Here is a 13,857-nt window from a genome sequence, read left to right as displayed (position 1 = left end):
CAGTTCCCAACCTGTACTGGCACATGGGGTTATCATTTCCCAGGTGCAAAATTCTAACTTGCCCTTGTTGAATTTCATAAGATTTCTCCCCACCCAGCCCTCTAGCCTATCTAGGTCAAAATATATTTCTGTTTCTGGAAATGAGTCACTTCCAGAAAGTGAACTACCATTGCAAGTAGTTCCCATGTTCCCATGCAGAGAGGAAAATTACACCATACACCCCTCATGTCCTTTTCAGGAGAAATCAGCAACGTGCCATAGATTCACTGCAGTCCACCCTTGATTCTGAAGCCCGGAGCAGAAATGAGGCCATCCGGCTCAAGAAGAAGATGGAAGGGGACCTCAATGAGATGGAAATCCAGCTCAGCCATGCTAACAGGCATGCTGCAGAAGCAACAAAGTCAGCACGTGCCTTGCAGACACAAATAAAGGTACTCTGAGAGTTGCCAGTCCAAGTGGTGCGGGCTGGGTTTCATTAGCACAGAGCAAAACAGCAGTGGTAATGATAACTGAGAGAGAAGCTACTCCCAAAGATGTGTAGGAAAATCCTTTAGTGATCACATCTGATGTAAGAAAATACTGAAATATGGATTGCTTTCAAGGTTTGCATACAATCTGAATGAGATTCTGTCGTAAAACCCTTGCTGACTACAGCCTCTTGCAAGGGGCAGAAAACTAAAACATGAAGAACTGAAAATCTATGATTTTCTTGGGAGCTTGCAAGTCCTTTAAAGGTGGAGAGCAAATCAGTTGGGTGGTGTACAGGGAGTGTGTGTTTATTCAGCTGTGTTGTTTGCTTCAATATCTGTAATATCTTAAAAAAAAAAAAAAAAAAGACTAGTGCTTTGCTAAGGTACCTCTTAAGTCATCGCCTCTCCCATGCCTAGGCAGCTAGTTCTGCCTTGGGCAGAACTGCGAGCTTTCACAGATTTGAACACACAGATCTTTTTCTCCCGTTGCACCACATACCACAAAAGCTATTCAGCAAACTGTGTGGAGGAAGCCTTTCTCCAAGAAAGAAGCACTGAAATTCTTGAGGTGGGCCCCATGCACCCTCTGCAACCTGGGGTCCTCTTATGTAAGTAGAGCAGCTTGAAACGGAGTTGCACTGGTAAAAAAACCAATTATCTATTTTGTTACAGGAGCTTCAGGTGCAGCTGGATGACTCAGGACATGTGAATGAAGATCTGAAGGAGCAGCTGGCAGTGTCTGACAGGAGGAACAATCTTCTCCAGTCAGAGCTGGATGAGCTGAGGGCCTTGCTGGACCAGACTGAACGGGCGCGGAAGCTGGCGGAACATGAACTGCTGGAAGCCACTGAGCGTGTGAACCTGCTTCACACTCAGGTTGGCCTTTTCTGTGCTCTCTCCCTCACTGGGTTAAATTGTGCCTTGGCTAATAAGCACTGGCACTATTTGTCCATGGCTGTCCTAAGTCAGACACGCATTGCCCTCCTTCAGGAGAGGAAGTGAGTCACTCTGTAGATATGACATCACACTCCCTTGAAGTTAACTGGACTTGATGATTCAATTCAAGCCAACTGCTTTAAACAGTTTCCAGAAAAAGCAATAATGGAAGATAACAAGAGTAAATTTCATTTTCTTTCTTCTTCCATGCTGTAAAACCAGTTTCCTGCTGTAGTTAAGGGCCACGAGGATGATTAGAGGGCTGGAGCACGTCTCCTAAGAAGACAGACGGAGAGAGTTGGGGTTGTTCAGTCTGCAGAAAAGAAGGCTCCAAGGAGACCTTATTGTGGCCTTCCAGTATCTCAAGGGGGCTACAAGAAAGCTGGTGAGGGGCTTTTTAGGATGTTGGGTAGTGACAGGACTAGGGGGAATGGATTAAAGCTAGAGATGGATCAGTTCAGATTGGACGTTAGGAAGAAGTTCTTCACCGTGAGGGTGGTGAGACAATGGCACAGGTTGCCCAGAGAGGGGGTGGAAGCCCCATCCCTGGAAGTTTTTAAGGTCAGGCTGGATGGAGCTCTGGGCAACCTGATCTAGTGGGAGATGTCCCTGCCCATGGCGGGGGAGTTGGAACTAGATGATCTTTAAAGTCCCTTCCAACTCTGACAATTCTGTGATTCTATGATTGATTCTACATCTGGGATGGTGAGCATTTCTTTGGAGAAACAAGGCAGGTGACATTTTTGTGCATGGCACTGATGTTATTCAGCAATGAAAACTGCAGAGGCTCAGTGCATCGTGTATTCTAGGTGTTTACAACAGGTGCATTGTGCGGGGCAAGGAAGTATCCTGCAGCAGAGTGCTGTCACATCACAGCTTTCCATTAAGATAGGCATTTGGATTTTGCCAAGATGGACACCACAGGTTTTATGGGGCCATGGAGGGGCACATGTTGACTCACTGGCATTTTTGCTATGAAACTAAAGCTTCTCCACTCTAAATAATAATCAGAAAGAAATGAAGACGTGCTACAGGCTGGTGATGTTTTGCAATGTTTCCTCCAGCTCATTGATGACATAGGGCCTCTGTTTTAATCACCTCATTGACTAATTAATTGCAGATAGCTAGTTTTCAAAAATGAACTGCCTTGTTCTTCTATCTCAGCCTATTGTTTATGATTTGATCTAAAAAAAAATTAGTATTTACAGCTTTGAAAGTATTTTTAGTGTTTTTTTCAATGTGAAGCTACGTGCGCTAGTCAAGGCCAGCCCTTACAATGTACCTTTGATCTCCCTTCCCAAAGACCGCTCTTTGTATCCCAGGAGTTGCAAAAATCAGTAAGCCTCAGTATCTATGGTATTTAGAGGAGTTATGTCTCTAATCATTGCTCTTCTTCCTTTTCCACTGTTCCTTTGGGGAAAACTTAATAAAAGAACACAAGCCTGATCAATCAAAAGAAGAAGCTAGAGGGTGACATTTCCCAGATGCAGAATGAAGTGGAGGAATCGATCCAGGAGTGCCGGAATGCAGAGGAAAAAGCCAAAAAAGCAATCACAGATGTAAGTAGACCAGTTCCTTGCTCATTTCATTTCATTTCAGTACCGTAATGTCTCAGGAAAATGGTTCCCAGGTCGACATTTCTGTGCTTGTTACAAAGTTCATGCCTCCAAAGGCCTCCACAGTTATCTGGAGGTAACCAATGAAGCTACAAAATAAAACAGGCTAGAGGTAAAAAGAGGGGAAAGGCATTTTTCCTGATATTTGGATTTTGGTTGTTTTGTTGGGGGTTCTTTGCCCAAGAATGCAGTGTTTACTGATCCTCCCTGTCTCCGGTCATGTCACCTTTGAATCAGGCAAATCATACACCCGGAGAGGCTAAACCAGTTCAGATTGAACTAGTGGTAACTGGTCTAGAATACATAGCATCTGATGTGAGGGATAAAATTACTGAATCCCAAACAAGGTACCGTAGAACTAGGTGTCTATTGGAAAAACATGAGGCCTAGACCTCAGGAGGAGAAACAGCACCTTCTTCCTCTAGGGAAGACAGAATTTGGGCAGGTATAATTTCATTTCTCACAGACATGGAGAAATCCAGATCTTCAGAGTTCAGCTAATGTATCACATCATACCAACAGATAAAATGGAAGCTAAAACTGGAAGCTTCTGTGAGTTATGTGTCTGGAGTGCCTGGACAAAGCTATTCCTGTACCCCATGGTCTTTATTGCTTCTCAGCTGACAGCACTATTGCTGCTGGCCAGAGAGAAGATGCTGATTGTCCTTGATTCAGTTCCAGCCTGGATTGCAGGGACTGCTGACTGCTGATGACTGCTTGGTGATGGGTACAAAATCTGTAAATGGCTCTTGGTGGCAGACACAAATAACAAAGCAGGAATAAGCTAATTGGCACCCTTGATACCTGTCTTGCAGAATGACCAGGAACTGTATAAGATGTTGAGACTGAGCTTTCTGCCCCAGCACAGAATGTAGAAACTATTCTGCTGTTACAGCCACCCGGGCAGCTCTCATCTATGGCTGTGCAGGCAAAGTTGTCTGCCAGTTTTTTTAAACAGCTATGTTTCAAGAGCTCCAAACATCAAAACTAGTTTGTGAATAAGTTCTGTGTAAAATGTCTGGAATGTATGGCACCGACTCATAGGCATTATAAATGAAGACATGATATAACACAGATACTGAAAAAATATGGGAGGGGGAATAGGGAATCTTAAATCACAGCATTAGAATAGGGAGAGTGGGGAAAAGGCCTCCAAGACTATTCTGTCCAGGCAAGATACGGACACATGAAATATTCTCTGGAGTTTTGTGTATAGTGAATGGTCCAAATAGAGGATAATCCAGGATTGATCTTCCATCTTTTCTTCTGAGACATAATCTTAAAACATGAGAGGGCTGCTGCAAAATGTGGTTGTTCTTCAGGCAGCAATGATGGCTGAGGAGCTTAAGAAGGAGCAGGATACAAGTGCTCACTTAGAGAGAATGAAGAAGAACATGGAGCAAACCATTAAAGACCTCCAGAAGCGACTGGATGAAGCAGAACAAATAGCCCTGAAAGGTGGCAAGAAGCAGATCCAGAAACTGGAATCCAGGGTAAGTTTGTGATCCAGCTTTGGACAACTGTCTCCTGCTTGCAGAACGGCGACCAGGTGGGTGCTCTAGGGCTGCATGATAAGTTCATAGAGAACAAGAAGGGATACTATGAATGCTTTCCTTTGTTCACAAAATTAAGGTGAGCAGTTCTTGGAGACATGCTTCCCCTTTGTCATCCACCTACAGTGAGCTGTTGTAGCACAGCAGATGACCAAGCCCTTGACTGGATGTTGGAAAAACCGATATCTAAAATCAGCAAAAGCCTCTCAAATGCTTGCTTCAGTTAAACTCTTCTAGCCTTTGCGTATGTCTGTGCCTTTAACTGCTAGTGCAGCTTATATACATTTATGAAAAACCAGAATGGAAAAGTGACACTTTGATCTGTTCCTGAAATTCGACTCTATGGAGATGCTGATAAAATTAGCATTTCTTGAACTGCGAACCAAATTATCTGCTGCTTTATACATGTGCAGCATAATTGTAAGGGTTCTTCCTTTTATTTTATTTTTTTGCAGGTTCGTGAGCTGGAGAATGAACTCGAGACTGAACTCCGTCGCAATTCGGATGCCCAAAAAGGAGCCCGCAAGTTTGAGAGGCGCATAAAAGAGCTGACTTACCAGGTACGCTGAGGATGGTAGTAACCACTAGCTCACTGGAAAGAAATGTGTTTTCCCAAACAGTGTCCTAAGTTGCCTCAGTGTTTTCAGTAAAGGATGAAGGATGGCGTTACTCAGAGCTTTCTGACTGTCAAAAGCTTTAGGGATAGGAGGAACGTCTCCCTCGGGCTACCATCATCTTGCCTGACTCATTGTGACTAATGTTAGAAAGCCTCTGTTGCTGGGATTTGGACAGCTTTAGCACAATATTAATATGGAGCAGGCTTAGATGACTATTCCCACTGCAGGAGAAGAAAGGGCTCAGCTGTCTCCCAGCTGTGCTGATGTTGCTAAAAAAGGAGCCAGAACGGTCCAGTTGACTCTCAATGCATCGCTCGCTGTAGGGTTGCCCAGTCCCAGGGCTCTGTCGCCTGTTGCTGAGTGGCACGGTCTAGTCGTGAGGCTCCCACAGGTTTGCTGACAGCTGCTGTTGCTGCTTGCCTTTCGAAAAAGGTCTTGAGCACAAAGCACTCATCCTTTTGCTTTCAACAGCATTCTTAAGAAGATAATCCCATCCATCTGCTTTAGGAGATTATTTAGCTTCCCTACCTGTTGTTTTACTCTGACTTTTGTATGCAGAGGCTGCAGATTGTCTTCTTAGAATACAGTGCTTCAGTGCAGGCAGACAGAATTATCTGGTCCATCTGCTTAAGGGACTGTGACAGCTTAAACCTGTCTCCTTTTACCAGAAATGCCTCCAAACAAGATTTTTAAATATGGAAATTACATATATTTTAGGCCCACCTACAGGTCTGTTTTGCTAAATAATGACATACTCTGTAATGCCAGGTGTGCTCCTCATGCCTTCATAAGGAACTCAGTGTGTGTTTAAACGTACACTTCTGAAAGTGTGTGCACATATAATATGTATGTGTATATGTATATATATTTACAGATATATATGATATATACATAAATGAGCAGGGTACTTTTAGTCCTCAGCCTCCAGGCTTACACCTATCTTCCATCTACCTATAGAAATTTTTCTCATCTATAGACAGGGTGATGATAGTATGACTTGTTTGTACTTTTAACTATATGTTTCTAAAATTATATATATACGACAGTCATACCTGTTTCTTTGTGGGAGGTGCCTCAGGCCTTTTTACACTGTCAACCTAATTAATGGCATTTTGATGCAGTCAGAAGAAGATAAGAAGAATTTGGCCAGGATGCAAGATCTGATTGACAAGCTGCAATTAAAAGTGAAAAGCTACAAGCACCAAGCAGAGGAAGCTGTAAGTAACTATTTGGGCCTTTTTACCTTTGAGAAATCTATTGCCCTAAACCCACAATAGAAGCTTTTAGTTCAAATACACCTTTTGTATGTGTATTTGTATTTATATTCATACAAACCCTGTATGTATAAATGTATTTATAATATATATATGAAATAAAACAAGTAGCATATGTGTTGATTATATTAAAGAAAAGGTATCCAATTTTATCTTAAGATGGCAGTATAATCTGCAGGGGAAGGAGGGGAAGGAACAGGAAAGACCTTTTTTCTCCTAGTCCCTCAGGAGGCACGTTGAGAACCTCCTAGTTCACTTAACATGGAGAGTGCCACTGGAAACTGTCAAACAGCAATCTCAGTTCTCCAGGAGGCAAGTGGTTCCCATGCAGCCGTTACCTGGTCGTGCTGAGCACTTTCGATCCCGCTTGAAATGGAAAGCTTTGTCTCACGTGGAAAGGAGGAAACCAGCTGCGCTGTTCTCTCTCTCCAGGAAGCTCAAGCCAACCTGTACCTTTCGAAGTACAGAAAACAGCAACATGATCTGGATGATGCTGAAGAAAGGGCTGAAATAGCCGAATCTCAAGTTAATAAGCTGAGGAGCAAGTCAAGAGATATTGGCATGAAGAAGGTATGGTTATACTGTATGGGGTAAACATGGCTGTTTAATACGCTGCAGTGAATGCTGTGTATGCAGGAAGAGCTGTTACATCTCTTAAAGTAGCATGGATGAGAATAAATTCTTGCTTACTACATTTTTTAGTTTCAATCTACCTTTTAATGTTATGGTAAGCCTTTAGGACAGCAATAGGATGCTTAGGCAAAATGAAATTTCTGTTCTCTTGATATTGTCATTTAACTTCTGTGCTCAGCAGCCAAAAGTTTCCAGAACTGGTGCTTTTGTTGGATGTTTTTTCACAAGGGATATTTAAAATCTCCATCTTTTTCTCCCTCTGATGATGTGGATTTCTATGCATGTAATACAGCCTGTAATACAGCCTGGGGATTACTGCACTAGTAGATTGCTATTTCATTGAACTTGTACTGATTTGAAGAGCTGGATGAAAAGAAAATATCGGGGATTAGTCATTTAGTTGCTGGGAAGTCATTAGTGATTAGAAATATATTTGTGGTATTTTGCACTTGAGCATAATGGTAGTTGAATAACACTGATGAAAGTAAAAGGTGCCTAAGAACTTATTCTGGAAGTGAAAGCAAACCTTTGCTAATCTATGCTTGTTGTGTGGCAGCCAGAGCAAGTAAGAGTTGGTTTGTTACTTGTAGGAGTGATAGGAAGAGGAGTTGAATTATTGTTTTGTTTATTTCACTTGCAAGTGAAACATAAACTGCCATGCTTAATGTCATATAAGTTTTATAGAGGCAACAGCTCCTGAGTCAAGAGAGAGGGGGAAAAAAAAACAACCCACCTTTCTGTATAATTTTGGTATTTTTATTACACTTGATTCCAGCACCTTCCTTTCTTCTTCTGTATCCACCATTCTGTGGGAGGAAACACTCCAATTTCTGCTTTTATGTTGGACTAATAAAGTCACCTTTGACTAATATAAATGATTGTAGCTCCTCTGTCTAAAGCAGAGCTACCTTAAAACTGCATGAACGTCTGGTCTCTCACCTGCTTACATATGCTGGAAGCAGTACTGTAACTGAAGTTCAGAAGAAGTTTTGCAGCTTTTAGGAGTAATTTTTTTTTTTCTTTAAATTACTCCAGCTCAGAAAACAAACAAAACAAAACAAAAAAACACACAAAAGAACCCCTCATATAAGTTAACAAAGCCATGGCATCACACAGACCATGAGAGCAATTAATTGTTTTAAACACCATTAAGAGTGCTGTTTATTCCTTGTATCTTAGCAGCACCCTCTTTCTGCCTCAAATATGCAAAAGTTACAGAAATGTGGATGCCTGCTTGACTGGTTTGACTTGTGGCAGCAACAGCAGAAGCTGCTAGGAAACACGTTTAGGCAGCGAGTGTTGTCCCCAAAGTCGTGATGTATCTTTAGGGAGAGAAAGGCATTGGAGAGGCTACTTTAATCATGTAACATTAGAAATACCCTGTCTAGAGCTACTAGGGCCCACGTTCCTGAAAACTCTGGGAAATGTGTGTGATTCAGAAGGAACACCACCATCTATTGAAACAAGGTTATAGAGAAGTTACCTGCTAACATAGATATTTGTGTGTGTGTGTGTACATAGCATGAGGACAAGAAGCCTGTATTGTTAGGAGAAGTAAAAAGGCAAAGTTGGCTAGATTGTTGCTACTTTATTTCAGATACAAACTGGTAATACCAGGGAGCAGAAGCATTAGTGAAGAGAAGCTTTTGTCATTTTTGTGAACTTGCTCCAAAACCCTCTCAACACTTCCATTGTTCACAACTGCGTACTATCTCAATTGCATTTCAGGTTCATGAAGAGGAGTAAGTACAGTCCAAGCTGACACCTATGAGAAGATGCTTGATACAATCAGGCACAACTGACAACCGATGTAGAAAAAATAAGCACTTCCGGAAATAAACCTCAAGTAAAAATTCAAAGAGATTGTGTAGCGTATTCCATTCATTTCTGTGTTTCTATTTTGCCAAGCCTCAGGGATCAATAGAAGATTACATCTTGCCAACAGCTCACTTCATTATGTTGGAACAAATCCTAATTGGCAGATCTCTGACAAAATCAAAACCAAGGGCAAATCCAGTCACGCTTCACAGCCTCACGTATTTCATGTGCAGACTGTTAACGCAGCACAGATTAAACCTGTGCAAGGGAACTGCCCTTAAAGCCGAGGTAACCCAGCTTCCAGCCATCCTGTCAGCCAGAGTCTGTACGAGTTTTGTAGGAGGACAGAAAGTAAACATTTTCATGTCAACAGTCAGTTTAGAAGTTTCCACTAGCACCAGCCAAAGGGCTTTTGTTCACCAGCTGCCACAGAGAAATAGGAGGTGCTGAGGAGGAACGTGTCCCACCAGGAGTGTCTGTGACTCAGAAACAGGGTGTTCTCTCAGATCTTTTCCACTTCTAAACAGGGAAGTTGTCTTTGCTTGAAATTGAAATAGTAAATGAAGTGCAAAAGAGTAAGCCCTCTCCTTCATAGTTTTAAAAAAAATAACAAATATAAAAAGCCCTCAAAACTGAACCTTCTTCTGTGAAAAGTTTTTTACTGTCCCCTTAGGATATCCAAGCTCCAGTTTTTCATGCCGATTCCTCACCCTACCAGTGTCAATTGACTTTTTTTTTCCTGGTCAGTTCAGTTGTTGCTGTTGCTCAGATAATCTCATTTTCACATGGCTCTTAGTTTAACTCTGTAGGGAAGGTGAAGGAACTCTGTTCTTTTCAGCAGCAATCTCAGTGGCACCTGCGTGTGCAGAGAGGGATTTTTCTTCTCGTCCGTCAAGGTGCCCGTACGCTTCCTCTTTTTCTGCGTATCTGTCAAAACAGAAATGTGTGTTAAGAACTACTGATGTGTAAAAATAATCCTCTAGTGGGAACAGAACAAGACATATTCACTATAAAGATAAGTCAGTCTTTTCCATTTTAACACTCGATGAGTAAAATAAACATCCAGATAATAGGGCAGAAACATTCCAATTTCTTCCATCTCTGGTCTGCCGTCAATGGAACCAGAGCTGAGTTAACCTGTCAGCTGTCCCACTGCCTCTGATTATATCTTGAAGATCTCAACATTTCCCAAGATAAATGCATCTTGCTTAAATTCTTTAAACTAAACAGCTGCATCTCAAATGTATGTTATCAACTCTAAAGCCTGTTAGCGTTAAAATTGACTAAAAAGAAGCATGCAAGTGAACTTTGAAGTAAGAGAAAAATGAAAAAAAGACTGACTCATTCATTTTATATTTGTCTTTCTGTTCTTGTGGAACCTCACAGTAACTGCTGTAAAACACCTCCTGAAGTTTACCAAATTCAGGCTGTAACAAAATCTTCATGGACAAGGCTGTACTGCCAGACACAGAAAGATGCACCCTAAAGACTGAGAGCTGAAGTTCATTTTTGAAGGATGCTCACCACATATAGCATGAGGGGAAGAAGAATATTCTAAGACAGAGCCAGCCTATTACAAATGCATGAGAATAAAACGCATCCATTTGACAATCCTGTACCCCATTAACTAGGAGAGATGTAGAGAGAGATGGGATCAGGGACCATACGGTTATAAGAGTCCCCAAACCAAAGCAATTAGTACAACTTTTCACAATGAAGTTTTGGTGAGCTTTGGTGTTGGATGTAATGGAAATAGTAATTTAGGCCTTAATGAAGACCAGTATGTGAATTGTTTGAGGGACTTCATGTTTTGATTTGAGGTCTTTTATGTGTTAAGCACAAGTGAGAAAAAATTAAACAGTTCGATGGTTTTAAAAACAAGTTATCAGAAAGTATTTGTGAAGGGTAACCAGCTTTTTTATCATTTTATAGAGCACAGGAGAACATCTGGTCAATGGAAGGGCATGTTAACATCAGTACAAACAAAACACTATTGCACAGATGTACCAAAGAGGGCCTTCAACACAATTTATTTATGCAACATTTTCAGTCTTTTCTGTACGCTGTAACCCATGAAAATCAAATTCACGTTCTGGTCAAAGATTCAATGTTTGGATTTAAGCTTAATAGTACTTTTAAAAATAATTGTCCTGATGATCGCACGTACCTTCAACCAGATCCAGACACAGGCTCCTGCTGCCAGCACCACAACGATCGCTCCTAGCACTCCTAGGTAACTTCTGATATGATGCGTGTTTTCTTGAAAAATGCAAATTCCAAAAAACTTAACAGAAGTGCTTTCTCTCACAAATCAATATTTGCTATTGTTCAGGAAGTATATCGAGGCTATGACTTATCTCTTATTTATAATCTAAAAGCTATGATTTGGGGAGAATGTCTCAGGGTGTTTTTAATGTTACTAATAAAATTACCTGACCCATACTACAAGACTTTAAAGCAATACTTCAATGACTTCAGTGTGAATAGTTGAAAGTAGATTATTTTACTTAACTATGCTGATACAAAGTTCCATGATTTGATGACGTCTTAATACAAGCCCCATTTAAAAACAATCAGCTGCCCAGCGTGGTAAACGCTGCCTCCAGGTACAGCACTCAGTGCCATTAACAGTACTGCTGATTGCCAGTAGAACATCTCAGTAAGCATTACCCAGCCTGAACCACAGAAACTTCTTGCAAAATCTTTGCAACTTTCGTCTCAAACATTTCCTGAGTTCACGATACAACAACTCAACCCAAGGTGGGTACAAGAAGCAGGAGATCCTGAGGTGGGCAATAACAACAGCTTCTGCAGGAGATAAGAGCCCGTCTAGCAGAAACCTCTGCGTGGTACCAAGCGTCTCATTCCTCCAGCCAATTTCAAGGTAAGAACGCTCAGACCTGGAGGACTCGTTGCTTTAAGTATGGTTCTCCTTCTTCAGGTTTCCTTTCCACTGCTGCATCTCATACAAAGAACTTGAAAAATTCTACACTCCTGTGGGAAGTCCCTATGGATGTCTGGCAAATGAGAACTGCCAAAACAGAGCGTTTGATCTAGCCATTGCTTTTAGCTTCGTCCTGTCCCTACACACAGACCTATGTTTGCATCTTGTTGGTTCTTTTGGCGCAGCAGCTTTAAGCTTCAATCCTTCTTTACACAGGAGGAGGCCTCTTTACCCTAAGAGTCTCCTTCTCAGTGGCACCTGGAAATCTTTCTGATGGTTGAGCAGCTGCTGTTCTATGACCACTATCCAACCCACTGATTGAGCTCATTCCCTTGAGTCCTGCTGTCTCTATCTGCTTTTCTGCTTTCAGCCTGTGCTGCCACGAAGGTGCTAATCTCTTTGGTAAGTGTCTTCTCTGTTCTCTGTGAAGTATTTCTGGTCCATGAGTAGGAAAACCATGTGAGTGGCACGGCAACTTAGCCACTAAAGAGGGAATCTCTATCACCTATGGCTACTGTAAGATCCACCTGCAGAGAGTAGCATGATAAAGGTATTTGTAGAGGACGATCCAGCTCATATTCAGACTGAGGGTGACAGAGCACTGGCACAGGCTGCCCAGGGAGGTTGTGGAGTCTCCTTCTCTGGAGACATTCAAAACCCGCCTGGACGCGTTCCTGTGTGACCTACTGTAGGTGATCCTGCTCTGGCAGGGGGGCTGGACTAGGTGATCTTTTGAGGTCCCTCCCAATCCCTGACATTCTGTCATCCTGCGAAGGGCTGCCTGTGTCTCCAGGAAATGTATGATGAGACTGATGGACTTGTGCACCCGAGCTAGGAGCATCAGTTAAGTAATTCCTTGGAGGCGTTTGGTGCTTTCCATTTCAGAGACACAATATTGGGTTTACAGGATAAGGGAGATCACGCTAGAATTTGAGCATCCAGAAAGAGCGTTTTTCTAATTTAACTGTTTTCTTTAATTCCTCTCCTTCGGGTTGCATATAGTCACTGGCATTTAAAACACACTGAAATTAAGGACCGAAACTGAGCTATCAAGGTAGAGGTGAGAGAAAAAGAAGACAAAAATATGTAGTTGTTATTGCTTATTCTAGCCCCCCTTCTGCTACGTTACCTCTGATTTTCATGTCCTACTGCCTTATTTCAAGTTCTTTAACACAAATTAGGTGCCCTATAGTAGTTCTCAGGGTTTGGGGTGATTGTATTTAATTGCATAAAATGCCTACATGCTACTGTTTGAACAGGTTTTTTTTTTAACTCCTCTCTTTGGACTGACATGTAAGGAGGCTGCATCCCAAATAGCATACTATTTTTGAACAAATCTGTAATTTGTTTGCACTGCAATTTTAGAGAGCTGGTGTAAATTTTCTTAACCTTCAGTAAGCCTTTTAAATAGAAAAGTTAATCTGTATTATCTCCTTGAAACAATCAAAATTAACTGTAACTAAGACTTCACAGCTGGTAATTTAACAGAGCCGATAAAAATGCAGCCAAACATATGTATCTAAAAAAGGCCTGCCGTGTAGAATGAAAGCTTTGAAATGAGGAGAACTGTCTGCTCTCCTGTACAAGGTTTCTTCTGCAGGCAAATTAATACCACATCTCTGGGCTTCCCTTCATCTCCCTGCTGCTTTTAAGGACCGTATTTGCTACTAGTGAAGCATTTAGGACATGATGCTGAGAGCTTCCCCGTGCCCTCAGCTCTGAGGGCAGTCAGTGTCAACTGAGGGCAGTGACCGATTTTGAGACTTTTGCCATAACAAGCTGCTGATTGAAAAAAAGAAACTTCAAATCTTTAAATAAATACATCTTAGGTTATAGCTGTTTTTTTTTTTTTTTCCCCAGGACAACAATAATAAAATACCTCTTCTAGCCATCTGTACTAATTACACAAAATAACTTTTCTTAATATTTTACAGATTTCTGATCATTCCTTTGGCTCTGCATCCCCTTACTGGTCCTCATTCTCAGAAAGGGAAAG

At 41.7% G+C, this 13,857-nt stretch overlaps 2 protein-coding genes across 2 annotated transcripts in view; one reads left to right on the top strand and one right to left on the bottom strand.

The window, feature by feature from the left end:
* Nucleotides 1–238: 238 nt before the first annotated feature.
* Nucleotides 239–8,953, top strand: LOC104272448 (myosin heavy chain, cardiac muscle isoform; the record flags this gene model as incomplete). The annotated part of the gene is made up of 8 exons (XM_009867441.1): nt 239–431; nt 1,143–1,346; nt 2,840–2,965; nt 4,345–4,515; nt 5,031–5,135; nt 6,314–6,409; nt 6,899–7,036; nt 8,828–8,953. Coding segments are annotated over 8 exons (1,051 nt in total), but the record flags the coding sequence as incomplete, so codon positions are not given.
* A 761-nt stretch (nt 8,954–9,714) lies between these two features.
* The window catches only part of HHLA2 (HERV-H LTR-associating 2), a gene marked incomplete at its 5' end in the record, with an annotated part of 7,309 nt that continues 3,166 nt past the window's right edge, over nt 9,715–13,857 (bottom strand). Inside the window, 2 exons of the mRNA XM_009867440.1 lie at nt 9,715–9,844; nt 11,588–11,646. Of these exons, the coding sequence (XP_009865742.1) occupies nt 9,715–9,844; nt 11,588–11,646 (189 nt within the window). The remainder of the gene's footprint in view (nt 9,845–11,587; nt 11,647–13,857) is intronic.

The sequence above is a fragment of the Apaloderma vittatum genome, unplaced genomic scaffold (assembly GCF_000703405.1).
Source record: "Apaloderma vittatum isolate BGI_N311 unplaced genomic scaffold, ASM70340v1 scaffold9074, whole genome shotgun sequence".
In the NCBI taxonomy this organism is placed as follows: Eukaryota; Metazoa; Chordata; class Aves; order Trogoniformes; family Trogonidae; genus Apaloderma; species Apaloderma vittatum.
Note: the sequence above shows the minus strand (reverse complement) of the source record. Positions and strands in the feature narration are given on the sequence as shown.